This window comes from Hippopotamus amphibius, chromosome 11 (genome assembly GCF_030028045.1).
Source record: "Hippopotamus amphibius kiboko isolate mHipAmp2 chromosome 11, mHipAmp2.hap2, whole genome shotgun sequence".
In the NCBI taxonomy this organism is placed as follows: Eukaryota; Metazoa; Chordata; class Mammalia; order Artiodactyla; family Hippopotamidae; genus Hippopotamus; species Hippopotamus amphibius.
In genome coordinates this window covers 90,110,834-90,137,214 of record NC_080196.1, presented here as the reverse complement: position 1 = coordinate 90,137,214, position 26,381 = coordinate 90,110,834, and the positions used below count along the sequence as shown (strand labels likewise).

Here is a 26,381-nt window from a genome sequence, read left to right as displayed (position 1 = left end):
AAAAATGCAATGCTTGTGATATTTTTATTTTGCCAAGGTTCTGGGAGAAGAAGTGAAGGGTTGGGCCCCATTTCCCTCTTGGAATTCTGCAAGTCCTTCTGCCTCATGAGTTGGGCCTTTCCCCCCACTAATTAAAAGTTTTGCTGGGGCGTTGTCATAAATTAAATACTTTAATGAACAGTGTAACCGAAGCCCATGCTTTCCAGCCAGCCCTCCCCGACTCCACGCTCCCTCCAGTCGGAAGGCGTTGCTGCTTGCCTGGTGCCTGTCTAATAAGTGGCCTGCAAAGCATGTGATATTTTGCTTTCGATTTACAAAACACCAGATAAATGGTCATTAATGAGGAGATAACCAGCTCTGTATTTGTAACAAACGTTAACTGGAATGACCAAGCTCTGTTTTCTCTAAGAATGTAACTTGACTGGGTTTTGGCATCAAGACTCAAGAATTCTTTTCTGAGCTTAGTTCTCCAAGGGGACATCTCTGTCCTGTTTTTGTTTTTCCTTGTGTAGTCTTCAAGTTTGGAGATTTTTCTTGAAAGAGAGAGAGAGGCCAGTCACCTTGGCCCCAGGGGTAAAGGAGACTAGGGGGAAATGTTCCGAGAAACTTCCTAAAACCATAGGAAAGAGGGACCACATTTTCTTGGGTTTCCTGCAGAGATAGCAGGACAGATCTGTTCACCGGATTCAAGCAGTCACCCTCTCAGGCCAGGACCTCATTTTCAGTGAGTGGAGTGATATATTTATTCATTAGCAAGTGTTGACATTAGGTAGCAAAATGTGTGTAAACAGAGAAGCCACAAAGACAGGAATGTGCCTTTCCAAGGGGGAGAAAAGTTCTCCAGATCAGCCAATAGGAAGTGATTAACCTGCCAATCGGAAACTCAAACAGCTGGTTACTCACCCAAAAACGTTTCTGTAAAACAAAACCGAAAAAAAAACCAAACAAAACAAAACCATAACACTCGAAAACAACCCCCCCAACCAGAAAACCCCAAAACAAAAAAAAAGGAGTGAAAAACACCGTCTTTGTGTAAGAATGTGAGGGTGCTAACCGGCGAAGCCCCCGTGGTGGGAGGGCGGCCAGGGCTGGGGCTGGGTTTGCTGGCTGATGCGGCCAGGGGCATTGAGGTCAGACACACAGATGGGCTGCTGCCTCAGGTTTTTCCCTTTGCCATGTACAAGGGGGAGAGTATTTGGCTGGGGAATTTAGATCAGCCGTTTACATTCTTAAGTTTCAAAGTCGTAGGTTGAATTTTTGGTCTTGGGTTACTAGGTGAGAGCCAGCCATAAGGTTTCAATGGACAGCTATTAAAATCTTAACCAGTTGCACAGCTAAGGGAATCTCCTCTGTGAAGTCTCCAGGTTGGGCAGAGGCGGTGGGGAGAGGCTGGGGCCTGGTCCCCCTGCCGTCTTGGAGGAATGCCAAGGCTAAAAGTTGGGAGCTCCATTTTGCTATGGGTCAAGCCATTCCACTGCAGCCTCTGGGATGGCCTGACTTTTGTAGACCTGGGTACTAGGTGGATCGAAGTCAACAGGAAATTCTGGGAAGGAGTGTTAGACATGGCTGGATGTTAGGAGCAGGGTGGCTGTGACTTGAGGCTGTCAGAACTCAGGACACCCCCACCCCCATCACTCCAGGAGTAAGAGCGTGCTGTTAGAATGAGATCTCAGTTTATGGAGCGGGGATGCTGGGAGGGATTGCTGTGTAGGCTCTGCTTCCTGTATCCTCGCTATCTGAAGGTCTGAAAGATTTGAAGAATGGCTTGGGCAGTGTGGGGAGACTGCTGGGTACATGCTACTTGCTTAGGCTGGGGGTCCAGGTGACCAGTACCTGTTGGCAGGTCAGGCCTCCGAAGCCTAGTTGAGAAGTCTGGGATCTAGCCCTGCATTTACCTCTTAACTCAGGCCACGCTTAACTTTTCCAGGCCTGTTTTTAAATGCAGGTGATCAGATTAGATGGTTCGTTGATTCATCTGTTGGTTCAGTCATTCTACAGGCCTGATGGGGTGCCTGCCTAAAATGCATTGATGATTCCAGTGCACTGGACAGTCCTTCTGTAACCAGAATCGTGGATTGGGGCAGAGCTGGGATGCATGGGGCATAATGGTGGTGGTGGTGGCTTCTCTGCCCCAGATGGTACTTAGGAAGCTCAGAACTAAGTTGACAAGAATATCCTGGCTGTCTGGAAACCATTCTCAGAATGAGAGGAGTAGGGTCCCCAGCTCCGTCACCTTGTACCCCTTGTAGCAGCTCAGCTCGTTCCTTGGCTGCTCCCAGGCATGCATCTTCAAGGGCTCTCTAGCTGCATGAGTCTCCCACAGAACCCAGCACTTTCCGGGTGCTTGGTAGTGTTTAGCGGTGAGAAGAGCCAGGAGTAGCCTAGAGCTTCTGAGTGTGCCAGCCTAGGCTCTGGGGAGCAGGCAACATGACATAAGCTGAGACCCTGACTTTGGAGAGCTATCTCAGCGGAGCTTTTTTGTGGGTTAGAGACGGAGGTGTGGCCTCTTTGACCTTTACTAGTTTGGCAGGAGCTCGAGGCCAGTCGGGATGCTGAAGAAGACTGTCTCAACCCAGCTACCTGCAGTAAGGAGAGTGAGGACTCGGCCTGCCTGGGGAAGGAGAGGGTTGAACCCCTGGGTGTGGCCCAGCTCACTGGGTGTCCCCTTGGGCTATTCAACGATGCCTCAGTTTACCTGGGTGCGTGTCAAACAGGTATACCTTGCTACTTCACAGGGGTTGTAGGGAGACGTAATTAATGTTTGTGAGTCCCTCCTGAGATCAAAGGCGCTGCACAAAGGGCAGAGCACCATTTCATAGAAATGCTTGTGGTTGGCAGTGTGGAGCTGGCTTAGCTTTGATCTGAGACAGACAACCCTGAATGTGGTTCCAGCTCTGCCCCGAGATGCGGGCTCTTCCTTTGAAACACACCTTGCCCCTGGGATTCAGCCAGCCAAAGCTGGGGCGGCGGTGGAGGGAGGGAATGGCCGTGGATAAGTCATCATGTTTAAATGTGGGGGTGTCTTCTGTTTGGGGGGGTAGGTAGAAGCCTGTCTCCAACATGGTGAAGGCCACCAAAGTAGTTTAGAAAGTACAGGGTATACACCCTTTAACCAACAACTCCATTTCCTGCCTGCCTCTATTGTTTTCTATTTGATTAAGTGTATCCTGTAAAACTGTATATTCCTGTTAGGAATTAACTTTACCCTGATACAATGAGATTACCCACATGGCCTTTCTCTCTCCCCTGCCTGCTGCTGCCACTCCTCTGCGTCCTCCTTCCCTGTTTAGAAGAATTCTTGACAAGTTGTTCTTCCAGCCTGAGAGAGAATGCAAGAGAGGGATTAGAGAGAGAACCTCAGCATTGGGGGACCCAGCCCCCCCCCCCCCGACCAGGGAATGAGGACGGCTGCTGGGCCCCTAGAGAGCTCCGTGGCTACCTGCCCCTGGGCTACTCTTTCTCTTGGCTTCCTCGTTGCCATCTCGTCCAGGCGCTTCCAGTGGGAAACTGGTACTGCACATCCCAGGGACGTCTGCTAGTGGCCTGGGGTGGAGGGATTGGAATGTGCACCATCCGACCCGGCGTTTTTGCTTTGGAGCTGGGATGCTCCTTTCCTGAGCCGGCCTCTTTCTATGGATTTCAGTAAGTTTGACGTTGGCAATGGTGCATGATATACGTAGGCGGTCTTGTGTATTTTTGTTTCATGGGACTAATTAGTTGTGGTTCGTGGCCATTATTTTTTGTTCTCATTGCTTGGGGGGAGGCTGTCGAGTCTGTTTCTCATCTGGAATTGTCATTACCCTTATTAACATTTAGGTCACTGTGCTGAGCACCTGAGGGTGACAGACGTTGAAGAGAAGGTGATAGTCTAGTTCGGGCAGACAGATCTGAAGGTGAAAGATCAGTAAAGACCAGCACAAGGAAACTCCAAGTACTGGGTGCCAGAAAGATTTTATAGGAACTGAGGGCAGGGAGCCTTGCAGGTCTGGGGTTGCTTGGGAAGGTTTCCAGAGATGGGGAGCTTGGATTAGGCCTGGGAGCCTTGCTGAGAATGTTCTCTGTTGTCCTGAAAGGGGGGCCGGGGAGGGGGGGAGGTTCACAGGTGTATACATAAGTAAAATTCATTTCATTGCATTGTACTTGAGGTTTTTTTTTTTTTTTAATACTTATTATATTTCAGTTAGAAAGAAAAAAGCTGTCCCTTCAGCCCAACACCAGCTCTTCCTAAAGAACTGGGATGTCTGTCTTTAAAAAGATGAGGGTGGCAATGAGGCTGCTGGATCCAAGCAAAGAGGCCATGCCCTTGATCTTTCTCTGGGAAAGATGGTGGGGAGACAGCAGCCACGGTTGAGAGAGAAGAACCGAGCCTCCTTTGACCTTGGGAACTACCTGGTTTCCTCAATGGAGGACTTGCAGTAAAAGAGAAATTCCAGCCCGTCTGCGATCGAGTCTGACTTGACTAATGATTAACTGGCTGCCCGGAGCCCAGACGGGTGACAAGGTGCTGTGGTCTGTCTTATGATGGGTAGCGAAGCCTGAGCAGGCCATTAATAATCGGCACCGTGGCTAGGAGTCAGCTGTTTGGAATGTGTGGTTTCTCTTTAATGCTCTTTAGAATGTGCTTAAAAATTAATCTTGGTGTTTTTATTTATTTATTTGTGTATTTATTTCTCTCTCCTTTTCAAATCCACAGCAGACTGTCCAGATGCTGTGCCTTCCTCCGCTGAAACAGGGGGAACGAATTATCTGGCCCCTGGGGGGCTTTCAGGTGAGATGCTTTCTCGTATTTTCCGCGCAATTCGAGGACCTCCTGAAATGACTGGAGACTGGAGGCATGAAGGTGGCCTGCTGCTGCCCCAGCTGGTCTGGAATTAATTCTCACTTTTATGTGCATTAAACTGGATGTATCCGTGTTGACTCTGTTGCCCTTCAGCTCGTCATTCTGGGCCCACTCCATAGATCTGGAAATGGGGGCCGGCTGGGGGCTGGTGTTGGGCCGTGTTTCGTGGTTATTGTTAAGCAGCTCCCAGCTTGAGGGGCTTCCGCTTGGTGACTTTGGTGTCATTAGTTCATGGGTTTAAGCCCTTTTTTGCTCTTGTCCTCAAGTGCATCGGGTGCCTTGAAGGAAATGGTTCTACCTTTTGGGAACTTGGAGAAGACAGATCCCAAGTACAGGATGGGAGTTTAGAGTAGATGGCCTTGATGCTTCTCTGCAAGTCCTATTTCCCTGTCCAGCTTCGTGCAGGAATCTGCAGTGCATGGTGGGGATGGGAGTGCCAGGGCGGGGACACCACAGACAGCAGGTGCTAACACTGCTACCCCGCAGGGAAGGTGTCCCTCAGGGCCCACGGGTGTGAGCAAGGGCCCTGGAATGCCTGGGCCGGAGGGTTACGGAATTGGGTGAGGGGTACTGGGGAACCCAAGCATCATTGTCCCTGAGAGACAGGAGAAGAGAGTGATATACTTGGAAAAACTCATTAGCAATGTAAGTGGGAGACATTTCCATTTTGTTCTAAAGATGTCCTGTTTTTCCCACCCCAGTATGCCATCACTGGATTTTCTAAGAACTAGATAAAACAAGAGGGAAAGTAACCCGGGGGAAAAAAAAGGAAAATCCAGCAGAGTTCTGGGCATTTGCCTTTGGGACATTGATGTAGGATCATGACAGTTCAGATGGAAGCTATAAAACTGTCTTTGGGGGGGGACCGTGGCGCACCCTCTTTTGTGAGGTGACTTCTAAGCGGTCAAGTGTTCCTGAGGCTCGGTTCATCCCAGCCAGTTCCCTCTGCAGGAATTGAGCTTGCTGAGAATGTCTTCAGGGAGACCCTTGTTTGTTTTGATTTCGGTGCAGTATATACTTTGGCTGTTATCTGAGACAGAGGGTATTGTTTACTCAAAGCTCCTAATGAGAGCTGAGCAGGAAAAAAGAGGGACCCAGAGAGGGCAGGGGCTTGGGGCCTGAGGATGGGAGTGGACCGTGGTGGCGGAGGAGGGAAGAAGATACGGGGACATGTGAGCTGTGTCTTTTCTGCTTTCTAAGGCTGAGAGAGTTCCGGAAAGAAAGAAGGCCAAGGAGAGGAAAGGGTCTAGGCAAAATAGCACACTCAGGATGTTGTTAGATGGTTTTATTTTTTAAATCCTGAATGTGCAGGGAGGAGTCCCAGCCCCTCTGAACCACATGAAATAAGCAAGGGAAGCGGTAGCTTTTGAAAGGGGGCTTTTCGGAAGGTTTGCCTTATTGATAACATCTTGTCTGTCTCTGCTGGAGGAAGTGACGACACCTGGCCTGAGCCACCAGCCTCCTTACCCCGCCCAGGAGCCAAGCAGTGTGACAGCTCAGCCCCTTCTAAGACGGGTGGGCTTCCAAGAGTTTTTCTAGTCCTAGAAAGAAACTGGGGGTAAAGCAGTGGTGAACTTCTCCCCTCACCCCCAAAGTACCTGCAGCCATTTCGATGAATGAGGAGCTGCTAGGAAGGAGTGATTGTCTCTGAAGGGATAGCGTGGTTCAGCAAGACTGCAAAGAGAAAAAAAGTGACGGGGGGGGGGCTCCACATGAAAGAGCATTTGTTTTGAATTTTAGCTCTTGATTTACTAATTCCCAAGGCTTCAAAGTTTCAGCTCTTTCTTCTTTCCGTTCAGAGTTGGAGCAGTTTATTAATAATGTGCTGTGGAGGGAAATTGAAGAAACTGTTTCTTGGATTGGTGCCATTGATTTGGGGGTATCTGGAGGGGAGGCGATGGGCACTGAGAAAACCCAGGGCTCCACCCTCTGCAGCGAGAGTGCCCCCGAAAAGATGATTGGAGTGGCCTGGGTCGAGGGCGGAGGGTTTTGTAAATGGAGAAAGCTCAGATCTCCTCCTTTCCAAGAAGTTGATCTTTCCATGGGGGCGGGGGGGGGGGGGTGGTGTTGGTGGCCGGGGTGTGTCTGCCTTGTGGAGGATGAGGCCAGTGGGGGGCTGTGGTGGCTGAAGGAGGCTGGAGGGGGGAGCCTGCTGTGCGGAAGGCCGGGCCAAGTGCGTATCAAGGTGGGGAGCAGGGAAAGTGCCCACAAGGCTCTGCCCACCCCCTCCTGCTGGAAATCACCTCTCTGAGTGTCTCTTTCATAGGCCCTGTGTGCTGTTTTCCTTCCTGTCCTGCCCTGGCTGAGAGCGGGCTTAATGAATGGGGCTCAGTTTAGGGTGGGAGGAAGGTCGGCGGCAGGAGCCAGGACTTGATTCTCTTGGCAAGGGAAGAAGGGAAAGAAAAAACAGCCCAATGTGGAAATGCGGTGCCTCGGAGGTGGGGGTGGGGGTGTGCTCGAAGGCACGCCCCTCCCGAGATGCCGGGGTGACTCCGAGGCTGGCCCTTCCCTTTCCTGCGAGGAAGGGGAGTGGGCGGGCAGGAGCGCTGGGAGCCGGCCCGCTGGCTGCAGGTTGGAATTCCAGCCTTGCAGCGCAGGGCTGGCCGGGGAGACCACAGGCCCAGGCCTCCGGGCCTCGCAGTGGAACGGACCCCACCCCTGCAAGTTTCCTCAGTCTGGGAAAACGGCACATTTTTAGAAGGCTGTGACTCGGTTCCAGGAGATTGTACTTTCATTTCTGACAGCCGGCTCTCCGAGACAGATGGATTGCTCGGTGCCTGGTTGTGTGTGTGTGTGTGTGTGTGTGTGCGTGCGTGCGCACGCGCGTATGCGTGTTGCAGACATACAGATAGACACATGCACAGACACATGAGCGGGCAGATGCCCGTGGGCAGGCTCTGGGATAGGCCTGGGTCCCTCTCACATGGGGTAGGTGGACGTCAGAGACAGCTTCTCCATGAGGATATGTGCTTTGGGGCCGGGGAGTGTTTATGGACGGCTCTGAACTGGGTATGGTGCTTTTGGAAAGGTGTGTAGAACAAACCCTTGTTGCCGGCATGTATCCTGGCCCAGGAATACCCACGTTGGGGAGCTCTGACGTACATGGGATGCTTCTAGGTTCGCTTGGTGGTGGAAATGGAAAGGATTTGCTCCCAGAGCTTTCTCTGTATCACTGGTAATTAAAAGCATGTGTTCTAAGCTGTCATCTTGGCAGCCTCCATCTGGAGTTTCCAGGGGGGGCTTTCATTCCGTTTGCCTGCTGTCCTGATTTGGGGGATGGGGGTGGGAGCTGAAGGAATAGCACCTTGCTTGCTAGTTCTAGGTTATTCCGCTGCAGACCCAGCTTTACACGTTGATGTCTGAAGCTGGTTGGGCCTCAGGCATACTGACCTCCCAGGTTAGGGCAGGGATTGGAGGCCAGCATCATTTGCAGTCATTTACACTTCAAAAGAAGTGCCACCCTGGATATCAGGGATGGAGGGGGGAGGCAGTGGAGAGGCAATACTGGTGTGTCTGGAGGAGGGGGTTGAGGGAACCCATCTCTTGGCTGCACAAAAGCATGCTTGTTGGAGAGACACCGTCCCACCAACCTAAGGGAGGGCAGCTCCTTTCCTAAGGTCTTCAGACCTGTGTATAGCTTCTAGTTTTGAGTAATGGGAGTGTCCTTAGGTCAGCATCCAAACCATTCTTTCCCGTTTTCTGATCCCTGCTGGCATCTATGAGAGCCTCAGAGGAGAGTGTTCAAAAGCACACATATAATCCGAAAATGTGGTCCTGCATCAGTCCACAGTCAACTTGGGCTCAAACCAAGTAGCTTAGGAAAGAGTGCTCCATCCTGTTTTTAAGGAAAGTTTTTCAGCTGCATTTGCTATCCGGCTGGGAATGGTGATGGCACAATGGGAATCTCTCCTGCGGTGCCTGTTGCTGTGTTTTTAACGTCTCCTCCCCGTGCCTGGGAACAAGCAGCTTGCGGTTTCTTTGGTGTCCCTAATGCTGTGGGGGGGTTGGGGGTGAATTGAGTTCATCTGAGTGGCCAAGAGCATGGGCTCCCGGGGATTCAAGGGACCAGCACGTGTAACCATGAGCGAGCCCATTACCTACCCGCTCCCCTTTCTTCAGGCCACTGTGAGGAGTTAAGAGGCTGAATTTCTAGGGACCCACATGTCCCTAGACGCCAGCCTGATGACTCAGACCAGGCCAGCTCACCTGGTGCACACCCACTCCCCGGTGAAGACCAGTCAGCAGCAGCAGCTCAGGCTGTTTGTCTCTTCTGCAAGCCTTGATTGAGGTCATGCCCTCAAGCCTGGAGACGGGCTCACTGTTAAAACCCCTTTTGTCCTGGAAAGAATGAAGCAGTCAGGCAGGGGTTAAATGCAGGGTGACAGCATTGGGGCTGCTCTGCCAGCCAGACTAGATGGGCTGCTGCCTCACGCATCCTGTCACTGAGGCAGAACAGGGCCGGCCCGCCAAGGGGGAGGGGGCCAGGTGAGGCCCACGTTCCCATGTAGCTTTTGGCCGCAGTCTAGGGCACTAACACCCTCTCCCCAAGTGGGCTTTTTCTTAGCAGAGCCCAGTAGTAGCTGGGTGGACTTCTGGACCTGTGGGACTTCTGTGGCAAGCTCAGAGCTAGGGGGCAGTGAAAAGGGAGGAAATGTCAAAGGACTCATGATCAAGTTTGGCTCCCTTTGCTTCTTTTCTTTTTTTTTAAATTTATTTCTTTTTTGGCTATGTTGGGTCTTCGTTGCGGTGCACAGGCTTCTCATTGTGGTGACTTCTCTTGTTGCGAAGCGTGGGCTCTAGGCACATGGGCTTAGTTGCTCCGCAGCATGTGGGACCTTCCCAGACCAGGGATCGAACCTGTGTCCCCTGCATTGGCAGGCAGATGCTTAACCACTGCACCACCAGGGAAGTCCCTGCCTTTGCTTCTTGATTGCTGCTGTCACTGTGCTGTGATACTGCTCCTGCAGTGCTGTGATCTCCAGGCAGCTTCACAGCAGGTGTCTTAACCTGGTGGGAGAAAAAAAGGCACAGGATGGTGGTCCCCAGACTGGCCTGCACATCAGGACCCCTGGGAGTTTACAAATCAGTCTGTTGGCAGGATCCCAACATCAGTACCTTTGAGGCTTCCCAGGTGATTTCAAGGTTCAGACAAGTTGGGGAGCCCCTGGTGTAGGGAGTAAAATGGTCTGTGTTCCTGCGGGGGGAGTATCTTTGGTGGCTTTTTGTGGTGGCTGTGCAGGTTTTCTGTGATTCTGCCTGTGCTCCTCTATGGAAGAATTCACGTATTTTGCTTGTTGAGGTTCTTCTCAACTAAGACTTTTGCTCGATTGTAGAAACTTGACAAGGTGCGTTCACTCTGACCCTTCTTCCCGTTGGCTTTGCTGTAGTGAATGACGTTGTAAAAGTGACTCATGGGACAGGGTTTCCTTTCAGGGTGATGAAGATGTTCTGGAACTGGGCAGTGGTGATGGTTCCTCAGCTCTGCAAATGCTCTCAATGTTAATGGCAAATGTTATGTGTATGCAGATTGTGCCACAGTTTTAAAAAGTAGTGACCCGTGGTAGCTTTTAAATACATGCAGATATTTCGATAATCAATAAAAAACATTGACTCCGGAGAATAAAAACGGAGAGACTTCAGTTAGGTGCCTGGGATCTACCGTAGGTAGACACTTGTTTCCAGAGCGCTGCTGAGGTCTCCTGCCACGGTCGGGGACCTGTCTCTGTGATTTTTTCAACTTTTCCTTTTCCGTGCTGGTTGCAGAAAGGAGAGACAGGAAAGTTCCCCGTGGCTCGTTTTCCGAGGCTGACCTTCCTGCAGGGGAAGTGAGCGCCCTTATTCCCTCTCTGCCCCAGGGGCTGTTTTCCTCTGGGCAGCCTGGGGACCGGGAACCAGCCGTGCAGGGGCGGTCTCCCAACGCCTGGGGTCCTCCTGCCTCCCCGCGCTGAGCGATCCGCCTCCTCCTCAGGTCCTGCTGCCCGAGCCCCTGGTCCATGTGACATCTTCCCCGAGGTTATAGGGCTGCAGAGGAGGCTGGTGACTCGCCCGGGAGGCTTGCCTTCGCAGGAGCTTTGTGAAAGGATCCTGTACAGCGTGGCCACTGGGAGGTCACCACTGGCCCTACCATCTCTCCCGCTCAGTACTGAATGGCTAGCCCAGGCTGGCTGTGTGCCTACTGTCACAGACAGGCTTCCTCTCCGGGCTATTTTCAGCGGGAAGATATTATTAACTGCTGAGGCACAGTTCTCAATTTAGTGGCTAACACACCAAGAAGGCAACATTGCCTTGGTGGCGGCAACTCTACCTAAACATGATGGCTCATTGGGGGTGCTGCCTCCAGCCCGCTCCTCTTCTCCTCACGGGGGTCTGCACCCCTAGCCCACTTTCTGGGGGGCAGCTACAACTGTAGATTCAGTATGTACCACAGGGAGAACGAGGCTTTTTCTTAAAGTCAGCTCACTCAAGGTGTAGACAGTGATAGTGTTTATATTCTAAGATGGGGAGATTCTGTGACGGGGATGGGGCACTGGATGGAAAAAGGAACTTTCTGTGGAGTTTTAGGACAGTTGTTTAAAACAGGGTGATAACTTTCACCTTGTAAGTGAACAGGAAATATTGGGACAAGACAGGAAATTGCATCATTCCTTTTATGCGAAGGACTCCAGAAAAAAGTTGTTCGTGAAAGGTAGTGGCTGAGAGGAGGCCGGCCCGGGTTTGTTTTGTTTTGTTTTTTTCCCCCTTCTTTCCTTCCACTCCCCTGAGAACTTTTAGGCCATTTTCTTTAAGAAAGAGGCTGTTTGAGAACGTTGTTATTTTTATTATTTAAAAAAATATTTTACCAGAAGGGTCACCTTCAGTTGAAAAGTTAACTGCAGTCTTATTTCCCGGTTTACTAAAGAATCTTTCATGACTTTTTCAGCTTCCTTCCCCAAATGGTGAGGCCAAGCAGCTCTTGGCTGGAAGCGAATTTTGGTTTGGCTGCACAGTCTTCAACACTGAGCCCCACCCAGTGTCATTAGCTCAGTTTTAACTTGCAAAAAAAAAAAAAAAAACAAACTCATATTTTTTGGGGGTGGGGGTAGGTAGGCATTTCCTGATGCCCTTAGTCTTTTCACCCCAGCATGACCTTCCCCTAACCAGGGTGCCTGGCATTTGGCAGGCTGGGGCTGCCCGTATTTTCAAGCACCGAGCCTCATTTTGCCCGAGGAGTCCCCCCCGCAGCTTCCCGACTGTCTATTGCTGGGACTCTGGCGAGTATTAAAGAGGTGACAGACGACAGCTCCCCTGATACAGCTGTGCCCGGGAGCTGTGCTTTGCCCTAGAGGATGAGGGTAACTCAGTCACCCAGAAGCTTCCCCTGGAATGAGGGCCTGTGCAGCTCCACAGCGATGTGGAGAAGGTGGTATTGTGCTGGGTGTGAAAACAGTTTTCATTTGCTCAGCTCTGGGTTTCTAAGTCTCCTCTTTGACAGGGTCACTGTTCTCATGACATGGGACATGGGACAGTGCCCCGGCCCCGGGCTGCCAAGGAGCCATCTTGAGGATGGAGAGCAGAAAGAAAGAGGTTTGTGTGTGGCTGGCTTGCTTCCCCCTTCCCCCCTCCCCCCAGCTTTTTTCCTTAGTGGGCTTTGTTTTGTTTTCATATACAACAAGAGCCCTGGGGTGTGTAAAGCATTGTTGAACACTTGGTGAGGGTAACTTGTCCAAACAGAGCAGGGCGCCAAGGCAGAATGCTGTGGGCAGGTGGTGAGCCCACAGAGGTTGCCTGGCCGGCGCCTGGTTTGGAAATACCTCTCTGGGATCAGCCACAGCTGGCTGGAAAGTAGCTGAGGACAGGGGCTCTCTTCCCGCCTCCCCTGGGAGCCTGGGGCCGGGCCTAGGCCTTTCTGGCTGACCCCTGCCTGGAAGGCACGCTCCGCTCCCAGGTGGGTTCGCACGGGCCTCCCTCTGCCAGGTGTAAAGCTGTGGGGGGAGGGACAGCTGCTTTGGGAGAAGCCAGCGTGTCCCTGTGGTCCATTCGTTTAGCGATTGTTTATTGAGCACTTACTATATGCCAGCCTCTGCCCAGCACGGTGGATGTAGTTCTTGGACTCTGCACAGATGCAGGGATCTGTCTGAAGGTGCTATGGGGTCAATGAGGTGGAGGGTCCTTGAACAGGATTTGGCTCTGTCTGGAGTCAGGCAGGGGGCAGCTTCTTAGCCATGGGGTGAGGTGTTGTAAGACAGGGCAGAGGTGCAGGGATGGGCCTCTGGGGGGTTGTCTGAGCGTGGGGTGGGGGAGTGGGCCAGCACAGCTCCTCACAGCTCCTCTGCCTCAGTGGTGTGGTCTGCTGAGAGTTGAGATAAAGCAAAGCTTGTGGATAAACAGAGGTCTGTCTCCTCCGGTTCTGTTTCTGTTTCTGTTTCTGTCCCTGCAGTGTCGTCTCTCCCCTCCCCCCCCCCCGCCCCCACTTGTTGATTGTGAGATAAGAGCCCTTACAGCAGGAGGTAAGGTTATTGTCCAGACCCTGGTAGTACCTGGGAGCACAGCCGAGCGAGCGGGCGGGGGAGAGGGGGGCATCTGGGATGGTAGCGTTTATGTCTTTATTGCCACGGTGGGGGTGGGACACTTCAAAGCCCAGGAGTTTGACTTTTATAACTCCGGTGGGCTTGATTCTCATGAAGACCATTTGGGGATGCAACACTTGCTTTTTAATTTGAAATCTGATGGTCAAGTCCATTTCTGAGGTCCCAGCCAATGTGTGAGGCTCTGGCCCGCCTTTGGGTGGGTTTACTCGAGGTCTTCTAATACCCCGTTACTAAGGGGTTTCATTTTCACGCTGGTGCTGCCCCTGGCCGATCCCCTGAGGCTGACCGATGGCTTCGTTCGGAGTTCACTAACTTACCTTCCCTAACTTAATTAATCGTCCTTGTTCCTCTGTGGAGAGCTGTTCTGGCCTGGGGTTTGATCCAGGGCTGTAAGGGAAGAACTGATTTCAACTCCAGTTTTCCTCTTGCAAAATAGGGAGTTTTCGTCTTTCAGACACCAGCACTTGGATCACCAGGCGAGGCACTGTTGGTGGCTCTCGTGTGTGCTCATCTCTGGGTCGCCTTTTTACTTTTTAACTTGGCGTGCTCGTTCAACAGGAACGAAAAAAAAGACAACGCCAAGAAAGGACTGTGCTGTCAGTAAACTCACCCTTCTGCCTTTGCCACCTGCAGGTTAAATCGCCTTCTCCGTCACCCTTTCCCACCTTGCGGTCACCTGCCGACGTTTGTAGGTCCCCTTCCCCAGTGAGCTTCGGGGGTGCGGGAGGGTCAGGAAGAGCCGCTCTGCTCAGAACGTGCCTGGGGACCTTGCCAGCCCCAGGGCAGCCTCTCGTCAGTGCGGCCCCTCCCCCTCGTCAATCAGTAACCAGGAGGGAAAAGCAAGAGTCGAGTTCTTCCTGTGACCTGGGTGCACAGTACATTTCTTAAAAATAGATGGGCCCCATCTCCAGCTCACTGGGGTCACGGTTAAAGCCCCACTGGGGGGTGGGGGTGGGGGGGGAGGGTGTTTCCTGGGGAAAAGGCCTGGAATTAGGGGGCTTGCAAAGATTCAGAAACCCCTGCCCCCCCCCCCCCCCGGCGCCCCAATCTCAAGCGTTTCTCAGCTGCCCCAAGAGGGGGCTTGGAGAGACTTACAGTGGGAGGGAAAGGTCCACCCTCCAGGTTTCAGTCCCCTGGGGCTGGGTGGATTTCCTGGGCAGAGGGTGGGGGGCATAGCCACCCGCTGGCTGCATGGCCTTTGCTGAGCCATGTTTGGGTCCTGGGCCTCAGTTTTTTTCATCTACAGTTGGATGTGGTCTCCAAGCCCCTTGCAGTACTGAGTGACATCCTGTGATCTGTGACACCCTGTGACCTCTCTGGTTCTTGGATTTGAAGGTGTGTGAGAATGAGACCCTGTTGCTGAGGTGGTGGGTAGCTAATGGCCTCTTCCATTGGTGAAGAAAAGGATTGTAGCTCTTCAAGGGTTTTGGTTCGCAAACTCTTACAAGAATGAGTGAAAGCTGAGGGGTGTCCCCAGAAACATGTGTATGCATACCAATATTGGCTTACATTTCTAAGGGTCCTTTCCCCTTCATTCTCTCCCCGCTCCTCGTGGAATCCCCTGTACTCAAGAAGGCAGCGGTGTACGGGAGAGCGTTAGGAGAGGCAGAGCCTTTTTGTTTGTATGGTGAGATGTACATACCGTTTACTCTTCTAGCCCTTTTTAAGGGTACACTTCAGTGGCATTAAGTCCATCCCGTGGCTGTGCAAAGCATCAGCACCATCCACCTCCAGAACTTTTGCACCTTCCAAAACTGAACCTCTACCCGTTAGGCACTAATTGCTCAGTCTCCCCCCCCTGCCCAGCTCCTGGCAACCACCATTCTCCTTTCTGTGTCTAAACTTGAGCGTTCCTGGTACCTCATAAGATTGGATTCATACAGTATGTGTCCTTTTATGTTTGGTTTATTTCACTCAGCGTAAGGTCTTAAAGATTCATCCATGTGGTAGTGTCAGACTTCGGTGTCAGACTTGCCTTTCTTTTTACATGTGTATGGCTATCCATTCATTCTTCGGCGGACGCTTGGGTTGCTCCCACCGTTTGGCTGTTACGAATAGTGCTGCTGTGAACGTGGGTGTACAAGTATCCCTTCAAGACTTTGCTTCAGTTCTCCTGGGTATAACATACCCAGACGTGGAATCGCTGGGTCGTGTGGTAGTTCTGTGTTCAGCGTTTTGAGGCAGGGCCATCCTGACTTGCGTGTCTGCGTACGACGATCACAGATCACCGGGGGTTACTGGCTGGACTGGAGGGTGAGCGCTGGGGCAGGGGCGGGGCGAGAAGAGAGGTGGGGTGGGGGGAGGGGCGGTGGAGGAGGGGTGGCTTGGCTGTGCAGGAATACAAGCCAGATGGGAGCCCGCGTGTACGTGAGGCCCGGAGTCCTCTGAAATGTGGGGCACGTGGCACTCAGCAGCGGGGACCTGATGATGGTGGTCCAGGGCGGGGGGACTTTCATTCCCCTGGGCCCCTCACTGGAGGCGAAGGGTGGGAGGGCCTGTGAGACGGGGGGGGGGCCTCGGGCCTAGGAGGTCCTGGGTGCTTTGGGGGTGAAAGGGGCTGGGATGGCTGAGCAGTGAGTGTGTCAAAGCCAGGGAGATTAGATTACGGAGGCAGACAGAAGTAATGATTAACTTTTCCAGTCTGCACGCTGTCTCCACTCTGTCGTACTGTTGTTTTTTCCCTGTTAAGTACAGTGCGGCCCTGGCCAGGCCCTGGTGTTGGGTTGTAAAGAAAGAAGGAATGAGGGCTGCGAGTGAGCAGGGGGCGGGGAGCCAGGGAGCTGGCCGGAGAGGGAAGGCTTTTCCATCAGCTCCAGCATTGGAATTGATTGGCCGGAATGCGGTGAATGTTCAAAATGCCATCCCATCCGACAGTTTTCATAATTGTTATGGAACAAGGGGAGCTGGGGGAGGGGAGGGATGAAAAGGACTTTTGTTTCTCACTGGCTTTTTCCACATCTTCGGACGGTTTCTCTACCCTCTGGAAAAGCGAGAGTTGAGCTGGAGCCGTGTGTAGGGACAGGATGGGGGCATCTGGGGCTGGAATATCTTGCGGGGAGCCCGAGGGTCCGTGCAGCTTGGGGGCTTTATTAAACTGAGGCCCACAGCAAAAGCCGCTCCGGCAGAGCCCCCAGACCTGCAGAACCAGGCAGAAAGTGTCCTGCACCTCTGGAGGTTGTCTCCTTTAGGAAAACTGGCTTATAATGCATCTGTGTTTAGTAGGATTCTTTAACTTGTAGCCAAAATACTTACAAGTGGTCAATGAAAAGAAGAGGAAAATGAGGGACTTCCTGGTGGTTTAAGAAAAGGTTTTTTGTTGAATTTGCTTTTGTGAGGGGACATGCACCCCGAGTTGGGAATCCATGTGTGGAATTTGGCGGGGGTGGGGGGGGTTCTGGCCTCCCTTCAGGTAGGGGGTAAGAGGGTTAGAGATGTGACGTGCACACCCTTCTGCTGTGGGACGTTCCCCTCTTTGTTATGTCTTCCTGGGAGTGGCCAGGATGCTACCCAGCGGGCAAGCGGTTGAGCAGATAATACCCCTGCAGGTCTGGGGCGGGGGGGTGCTCTGTGTGTGCACGTGTGTGAACCCTCTTTCTGAAGGGAGCTGCTGAGTTATGTGAGGGGCGACGGTGGGAACTTGGTGATGCGCTGTGGGGTGGAAGAGACTTGAAATTCAGGCTTGAAAAGAATGAGGCTGGATGCACACTAACCCACAGCGAGGGAGGCCCATTTACTGTAAATATTATGAATGGCGTTGGCCGGGCTGGGAGTCCCCACCCTTCCTCTGAGGCCTCTCGGAGTGGAGCCGGGCAGAGCTGGCCTCCTCAGAAGGCAGGCAGCCGGGTACACGCTATAATTTGCATGGCTGAAGGCTGGGGCACAGGAAGCCGCGTCAGCCCGGCTGGCGAGACAGATGGGAGCTTTTGATTTGTGTGAATTCCCCCCCCCCGTCCCCGCCCGGCGCTACCCTCAATTATATTCTCTGATGGCAAAACACTGCTCTTAGGAGGGACCCCTGGGCTGGGGGGCCTCTGATTTGGACCTTTTGAGGGGCTTTGGGGGGGGGGGACCATGGGGGGAGCAGGGAAGTACATTTTAGCTCTAGGAACTGATTACTCATCGTGATTTGTAAGGCGCAGTCACGAAGTGGTCTCCTAGACCATCAGGGTCTGCCACATACGTCAGCCGGGGAGTTTGCAGGAGGAAGAGGAGGGTGACAATGGGTGCGAAGCTGCAGGGCACCGAGCCTGGGCGTCACGCTGGAAGTATGATGGAGACACAGGAGACCCTCCCCTGGGGACTCAGCTTTTCCTGGGGGCCATGAACGACCAGAGGGAAAGAACACAAGTGTGTAACTCTTCGCAAGGAAAAGAAAAGTTGGTTTAGAGATGGACACAGCCACATCTGACGCAAATCTCCTTTTCCTTTGGATTTTTCTTTTGTTTTTGTTTTCTTGTTGCAAATGAAATGCAACAATGTGCCCTGCTCCCCAAAGTGATTTTCTTACTCTCCGGAAGGCAGTAAAAATAAATGGAACCGGTGTTGTTTAATACTGCATCCCGGAGTGTAGCCAGAGACCATCAGAGCCAGAAGGGGGCCCGTGGGGTTGTTTTGCCCCAGCCACCTTCCTATTTGTTGTGGGCAGGTCAGACTGAGACTCTGCGGAGGCAAAGCCGCGCCTGACCAAGGTCACAGAGCAGCAGCTTGCCGGCAAAGAAGCCGTTTCCCTCCTGGCTTCTTGGTGCCAGGGAGCTGGACCCCATACTCAGGGCCACGGTAGGCATAGCATTTCCAAAGTGAGCTCTGAAGGACGCTTGTTTCTCCCTCTAGTATTTGCAGAGGATGGTGGCTCTAGAGGCCCGAGCTGGCTGCCCTTCCACAGCTCCCACCAGGCAACATTCTGGCCTTGAACCCAGCTCTGCTTTTCGGCAGGTGACGTGGGCCTCATTTTCCCTCCTTTGACATAAGGATGGTCATACCGTGCAACCTCACAGGGTCCCTCTTGCAACAGGCCTCTACGTAGTGAATGCTCATTAGGTGTAGGTATCAGCCCAGAACTGTTCTCCCACGTAGGGTGGGGTGGGGCCGCGAAGAGTGGTCAGCGTTTTTTGAGCATTTGGAGAACCCAGGAGATGATACGCCTCGAAGAGTTGAGTTGAGACCCTCGAGTGTGGCTGCTGGCCAGGCCCTGGCCTCTGACTGCTTTTTATCAAATCATCAGTGAGGCTGGTACCGGGAGCTGCATTTTAGGGGTGAGCTCAAGTCCGGGCCAAGGTGCCATGGGAGGCAGATGGAGGGGGGAGGCGTGCCTGGCTGCGTAGCTGGTCAGCTCACGGAGCGGGGAGCTCCCCGAGGAGTGAGGTTGGGCCCAGGGACCTGAAGAAGCACCCTGGCCTTGGAAGGAGAGCCTGTGGCACCCGCTGCCCACCCACCCCACCCCACCCCCCGCCCCCGCCATCCAGCCAGCTCAGTGGAGAACCTCGTTGCAGAGCTCTGAAAAAAAATGCAACTTTTCCATCCTGCCTTCCACCAGCCAGAAGTCATTCTCTGATCCATTTGGTGCAGGAGCTTGGGGTGGTGGTGATGGATTGGGTCTGAGCATTTTCTAGATAACTAAGAGTTGACCTGAGCCGTTTTGAGTTGCTTCAACCCCCATGGGAGCGTGCTCTAAACCCCACAGCTGTCTTTGGTGCCCCAAGAATCTGAGGGGGCAGCTCTGGCGTCATCTTCTGTGTCCCAGATGAGGTTGCACACATGGCTGATGAGAGCTGACCCCAGGACCCAGACTGAGTCCAGACACCACAGCAAGTTTTTATGTGTTTGCTTTAGTTTTTGGTCATTTGCTTCCTGTAAAACTAGAGACCCGCGAGAGACGTCGTTCATTGTGTTTGGGATGAAAGTGGATGGGACAGGTTGGCACCGAGTTCCCTTTTATCTCAGTACTTGTCTCTGAAGTGGCCTGGTTGCTCTCAGAACAGCCAGTTTCCTGACCAGGGTGGGGAGCTGAGCTGACGGAGCTGTTAACCTTTGGGATGGCTGATGTCTGGGGAAGGACAGGATGAAGCAGCCCTTGGTGGCGCCGGAGTCCCAAGGAGGGAGGACCCTGGACCTGGGAGGGCGAGGCGTGGCCCTGTTTGCGTTCCAGGGTTGCCGGGTTTACTTCTGAGCCTGCATTTGTGCCCTTTGTTTGCCCTCATCGGCCCACGTGAGGCAGCCATTTCTGCCCAGCCTTCATCCCCAGCCGTGTGCTCTGCTGGACCACTGGGGAGGGGGCTCGCAGACCCATCCCGCTGTCGGATAACGAGAATGTTGGATAAGAGAAATCATCACTTTATAATCCAAAGTGCCTCTCAGGGATGAGAGTGGGTTGAGGGATCCCCCAACCCCACCCCCGTGCCCACCTGTTATTCCAGCCCTCTGCTGCTGTGGCTCTGTCTGTGCTGGCTTGGTTTCCCAAGTGTGTCCCTGTCCTGAAAAGTCAGAATCTCGGGGACCCCCGTCCCATCAGCGCCCCCTCTGTGTGTGGACACAGCTAGGGTGAGATGGCCTCATTTCAGGTGTTCTCAGAATTCCACTGGGTGTTGAAAAGCTCTGTCTCTCTGGCCTCATGGTCACCTCCCTAAGCTGGAGACCAGAAATGGCAACCATCAAAGCACCGCACTGGGCCTTTCCTCTCTCCCTCCAGTGTTTTTCTTCACCCCCTTACACTTTCAAATAAAAAAATTTTTAAAGGGGGAGATTCCTCTCTTACCTAAAATGTGGCCTTGAGGTCTGGTCACCCTGTACCGTTGAGATCCCAGGCGTGAGATTCATTCATGAGCCTCTGGTCTTCTAGAAGGGTCTGGTCTGTTCATTCATGACCAGGGTAATTAAGTAACTCTTTGTACCAGGCAGGGAGCTCCTTGTTAAGTGGTCTTCCCTAATGCAAGTGCAAACTCGAGGCAAAATCCTTTCCCTTCTCCACACCGCCTCCCCCTTTCCTTTTAAAGAAGATTTTATGCTTTAAGGGAAATTGGGAAGGGGAGGGGGAAAAACAACCTTAAAGGAATTTTAGGCCGATTCAGCACTTTTCTGGGGTTGCTCCAAAAATTCCCTAAACCGTAATAAAAAGAAAAAATTGTGAGCAGGCGTATGATTCGTTAGCTTTTTACAACACAGCTTTTCTTTTGGATGCTTTAAAATGCACACATACAGTTTTAAAACAAGCCCCTGTACAGTGTTCTGAGGAGGGAGAAGTTGTTGAAAATACCGGAAAAGGTTATAAAAGCTGAGGGAAATTAACAAGGGACCGGGAGTTTTGCCTTTGGAGGTTAAGTATCAGCAACTAGGTTACGAAGACCCTTCCTCAGTCCTTGTAATGAGGGGGATTTTTTTTTTTTTTTTTCCTGTGCGAGGTCCTCCCAGCTCCTCACCTCGGGGCCTGGGACGCCCCCAGGAGCCAAGCATCTGTACAGACCTTTGTGGGGAGATGCTTGTGGGCTGTGGGCCCAATTCAGGGAACTGTGTTTCTCTGAAGGTGATGCTGAGTGCTTCCCAGAAATGAGCCCAGACAGCGGGTAGTTCAGGGCTAAGGAAGGGAGTCTGAATGGGCAATTCAGGGCATTGTACTGGGCCCCTAGAAGAGTGTGCTGCATAAAAGGGGCCTTCGCTCTTGCGAAGGTTTTGCCTGACAGACTGTTTTGTGCTCAGACCTATAGTTCAGGAGCAGCAAGGAGACGAGGTATCAGGGCACTAGGGGACTGCAGGGTGCCATGGGGGGGGGGCACGTGGGGGTCCTGCTGCCCCAGATTAGGGCACCTAATGTACTTTCAGGGGCCTTGTTCACGTCCAGGGACACCCGCACGCTGCCGTTTATCTGGGCCGGGCCATTAACCTCAGCAGAAAAAGACTTTTTCCAGGGGATGTCTGGCAGCAACTTGCTGGATGGACTGGCGGGCTGCACAGATGAAAGAGAAACCCGCCAGCAGGGCACCCCCCCCCCCCCCCGCCCTCTACTGGCCGACCTCAGGCCCCAGCCCCCGCCCAGCTTCCTCTGCCCCCTGAGGCCCACCAGGCAGACGGGCCCCCACCCCTTGCCGGTGGGCCTGGCACAGGGGCAACTCGATCTTCAGGCCCCCACCCTCCTCCTCCTCCTCCTCCTCCTCCCCCTCCCCCCTGCTCTAGCGGGTGCCAGATTTCAGGGGAGCCGGGCTCCATGAAACAAAGTACTGTGACCCTCCACTGAGGGTCTCCTGAACCCCCCTCCCAGCAACTCCCGAGCCTTCCTTTCCAGGCCGCTGTGTTGTCCTGAGACGCGATAATAAGCGAGAACCTCTTACATGTGGAAACACTCCCACCCCCCGCCCCCAAACAAGCAGGCGGGTGGGTGCCCTGTGCCTTCCAGAAGAGGGCTTTCTCCTCCCTGACAAATGTGGACGCCAGAGCATTTTTATTTATGTGGATATTATAGGTCTTTGGTGTAGCCTTCAGAGCTGAACTCCCTCGGCAAGAGGGTTCAAAGATTGCCAGCGCTCACGGGTTTATTAGCAGTTGATGGATACTCTGCAGAAACAAGTTAATGCTTGATGACTCACCTTCTGCTTGGAGCCCTCGTCCCTCTCTTGTTTTTCCATATGTTCCCGTGTGTGTGCACGCAAACAACACTGCATAACACACACGTAGCGTGTGCTCACACTCACGCACACAGCCTCTCTCGTACTTGTGCTTCACAGATGCACGTTGGGGTGGGGGCCGAGGGGCCAGGTTTCTGCTGTGGATTTTCGCTGGGATGGGGGGTGAGGGGAGGAAGGAGCCCTCAGCCTCCCCGTGTGGTGTAGCTGGCGGGGCAGGCATTTGAAAAGGCCAGGTGGGGTGTCCAGGGGACCGGTGCTCAGGGTGGGTGTTTGTGACTGCCCCAGGGGGTCACCGAGCACATTTGTACAGACTTCTTCACGGGGCACCTCCACGCAAGACTGGCTGCTGCTTTAAAAAAAAAAAAAAAAAAAAAAAGTGAGTGGAGCCGACTGGTTCCCAGGTCCTGACATGCCTACAGACGTTGGAAGGAGTTGGTGTGCGGAGCTGTGCTGGTTCCCCGGCCTGCCGGGGCCAGGGGACCCTGGGGCCCGAGCCCTGCTCCAGCCCCGGCCGCTGTGCTGTGTAACCTGTCATCGTCTAGGCTCTGAACCCCGTGGTTCCAAAACCCGAAAGGCCCACACACACTCAGAGACATGGCACCCCCACCCCCACCGTCGCGCCTGAAGCCCCCCACCCCAGTAAGTGAGAAGCAAGGAGTGCAGGGAGGGCGGGGGGAGGCCCCTGCCGCCTGCCCGGCCTCCCCGCCGCCTTCCCCCTGCCATCTTTGTTAAGGAACACACGACTTCCGGTCTCCGCCCTGCCACCACAAACCACAGCGTTCCTGCAGCCCGGCCGGGCTGGGGAGATGTACGGTTCCCCGTCTGAGGCCTGCCCCGCCGGCTCCAGATTGAGGAGGAGGCCGAGGAGGCAGAGGAGTCGGAATGCCAGCCGCCGGGGCCCCCTCTCCTTGCTTCTGGGGAGGGAGGGGGAGGAGGAGGATGCCACCGAGAAGGGCCCTGCAAACACTGCTGTCCCCACTTTAGACGCATCGTCTTGTGTCTGGGCTGGAGGAAGTTAAGGTAGTCTGGACTGACACCAAGTTGGCGTGGTGTGATTTGGCATTTTGACATGAACTCACCCTTTGTGTACAGAGCTGCTGCTGACAGACACACTGAGAGTTGTTTCTCTACTAGGAAGATAGATAATTTTACCCCAAACCACCTCGCTTAAAATTTTCCCCGGGTACTGCCTGCTTTTGACCAAGGCACTGATCTGAGAACTGGGTGACAAGCACAGAGACTGTTTAGCAAGTGGTCCTGGGGTCTAGGTCTGGCTCTGTCATCCTTGAGGCCTGAGCAACAAGCTTTCTGAGTCCAGGTTTCTCATGAGGATGACAAGGGGCTGGAGCAGCTGGCCTTCAAGAAGGTTCCATCCAGTTTAAAGAACTATAATTCTAGACCATTCATCTGTAAGGCCTTTTCTAAACCTAAAACCAAGACCAGCCAAGTTACTAAGTGGTCTTGGCTTCTGAGCTTTGCTGGGATAGGCCTTTGGCCTTTGGCCAGGTGGGCACACGAGCTGATCATGTGTGTTTTGTGTGTGTGTGTATGTGTGTGTCTTGATTTTGGGAGGAAGAGGAAAAGGCCAGTCTCCATCACCACCAACCATGTCCGCCATTTTGTTTTCTAGATTCCCAACTTCTTCTGGAGCCTGGGGATCGGTCACACTGGTGCGTGGTGGCATACTGGGAGGAGAAGACGAGAGTGGGGAGGCTCTACTGTGTCCAGGAGCCCTCCCTGGACATCTTCTATGATCTACCTCAGGGGAATGGCTTTTGCCTCGGACAGCTCAATTCAGACAACAAGAGTCAGCTGGTGCAGAAAGTACGGAGCAAAATTGGCTGTGGCATCCAGCTCACGCGGGAAGTGGATGGCGTGTGGGTGTACAACCGCAGCAGTTACCCCATCTTCATCAAGTCAGCCACACTGGACAACCCGGACTCCAGGACGCTGTTGGTACACAAAGTGTTCCCCGGTTTCTCCATCAAGGCGTTTGACTACGAGAAAGCGTACAGCCTGCAGCGGCCCAACGACCACGAGTTCATGCAGCAGCCGTGGACTGGCTTCACCGTGCAGATCAGCTTTGTGAAGGGCTGGGGCCAGTGCTACACCCGCCAGTTCATCAGCAGCTGCCCGTGCTGGCTGGAGGTCATCTTCAACAGCCGGTAGCCACGTGGGGAGAGGACAGAGCCGGAGCCCAGCGGGCCCAGTCCAAACTACTTTGCTGCTAATATTTTCCTCCTGAGTGCTTGCTTTTCATGCAAACTCTTTGGTCATATCCCCCCCCCCTTCTTCTCATCGTTGTTGTTTATGTTCTGTTTTGCTCTTTGAGAAATAGCTTATGAAAAGAATTGTTGGGTTTTTTTTGGGGGGGTGGGGGGGGCATTGGTATGGTTGGCAGAATACCGCGACGTGAGAAGGGGAAGCAGAAATCAGAGCACCACCGAAGATGGGGAGCAGGTTCCAACTTTGGGGTCCTCGTTGCCCTTGTCAGGGGTGTGTGTGTGTGTGTGAGAGTGTGTGTGTGTGTGTGTGCGCGTGCGCGTACGCGTACGTGCAGATGTGGGGGAAGCCGTGTGCTCTGTTTCCTATGGATATTTCCCTGCTGAGAGATCTGCGCTCCCCAGCGGTGTCTCTCTTGCCCCTTGGACATGGTCAGTGGGGCAGCGGGTGTCCCAGCAGCGGCCAGCAGCAAGGCTCTGTCCCCAGCCGGGGGAAGCCCCGACCCTGCCTCTCCCCTTCTAGCTCATTGGCTTGTCCGCAGGCTTCTCAGAAGCCACCCTGCCAGAGGCTGAACCAGAACCTGTTTTTCCACGCTGTCTCACTCCCCTCCGGCCACCCTGCTGACATTGTCGTGTCTTTCTTTTTTGGCCACCTGCTCCTGGATACCTCTGAGATGGGCTTCCCGAGGGTTGCCGGGGCAGCCCCGTCACAGTATTGCTCACCCAATGCCCTCTCAGGCCCCTCCGCCTCTCCCCTGCCCTGGTTACACCTGGACTCAGAAAACCAGCTCAGCACTTTCCTCCCCTCCGCAGCCTGTGTGTTGAGCTCTGCTGTTAGACCAGCGAGGGGAGCAGCCCCCCTTCCCACCAAGAAGGATTCGGTCCATCTTAACCCAAGGTACCACCCTGAGCTGACGCCTAACTCTTTCATTTCTTCTACAACTCATACACTCGTATGATACGTTGACACTGCTCTTAGCTCAATGAGCATGTTTAGACTTTAACATAAGCTATTTTTCTAACTACAAAGGTTTAAATGAACAAGAGAAGCATTCTCATTGGAAATTTAGCATTGTAGTGCTTTGAGAGAAAGGACTCCTGAAAAAAAAAACCCTGAGATTTATTAAAGAAAAAAATGTATTTTATGTTATATATAAATATATTATTACTTGTAAATATAAAGACGTTTTATAAGCATCATTATTTATGTATTGTGCAATGTGTATAAACAAAAATAAAGAAAAGATGCACTTTGCTTTAATATAAATGCAAATAACAAATGCCAAATTAAAAAAGATAAACACAAGATTGGTGTTTTTTTCTATGGGTGTTATCACCTGGCTGAATGTTTTTTCTAAAGGAGTTTATGTTCCATTAAACAATTTTTAAAATGTAGACTTGATTCAATGTTGTCCTCCAGCTCCTTTTTCTTCGGGTGAGAGGGGAGTGGGGAGCAGCTATCAGAATCCGGGACCGTTGGGGTCTCCCAGAGCTTGGTTGGGGAGGAAGCGTGGTTGGTGGGATCACAGAAGGGAGAGAATCCAGAACAGCTTGGCCGTCCTCGTATGACAGAAAGACCTGTACCTACACAGATACCGCTTTTCTTGTTAGGCAGAAACGCTAGGGCAGAGGCCCCCAACCCCCTTAGGAACCGGGTCACCCATCAGGAGGTGGGCGGTGAGAGCTACGGAGCAACGCTTCATCTGCTGCTTGCATGACCACCTGAGCTATCCCCACCGCCCCCAGGGCTCACATGGGTTCCTGAACCATTCTGCGTCCTGCCCCGCCCCCCGCCCCCTGGCCCGGTCTGTGGAAAGAGCCAGAGAGGTTGGGGACCACTGCCCTAGGGTGTCGCTGGTGGGCGTCCTGAATTTGTCATGGGTCGACCTCCGGGAGCCCTGAGTTTACGAAGGCAGCTGATTTTTCAAAGCTTAGAGAGTTGAGAAGAGGGAAGGTCATTTCCAATGATTGGGAGGGAGGTTGTACGGGGAGACGGGCTGGGGAGGTAGTGTCCCAAGAACTTGGGGTCCGTCTGGTTCCTGCTTGCTGACTCCTTGCTTTACAGTAAATCCTGAGGCTACTGCACCTCTCCCAGAGGAAGATCGCTGCCACACTGGGTTCCAGGACAGAGTGCCTGAGG

General features: G+C 53.1%; 1 protein-coding gene across 2 annotated transcripts in view; it reads left to right on the top strand.

Moving 5' to 3' along the window:
• SMAD7 (SMAD family member 7) overlaps positions 1–25,598 on the top strand; it is a 30,100-nt gene extending 4,502 nt beyond the window's left edge. The window contains exons 3-4 of one of the 2 annotated variants that reach the window (XM_057700472.1): positions 4,697–4,768; positions 23,650–25,598. In XM_057700472.1, coding sequence (XP_057556455.1) covers positions 4,697–4,768; positions 23,650–24,188 — 611 coding nt within the window. In that variant the 3' untranslated portion in view covers positions 24,189–25,598. Of the gene's footprint in view, positions 1–4,693; positions 4,769–23,649 lie in introns of both variants that reach the window. The other variant, XM_057700471.1, reaches the window with a different exon arrangement.
• Positions 25,599–26,381: the final 783 nt, after the last annotated feature.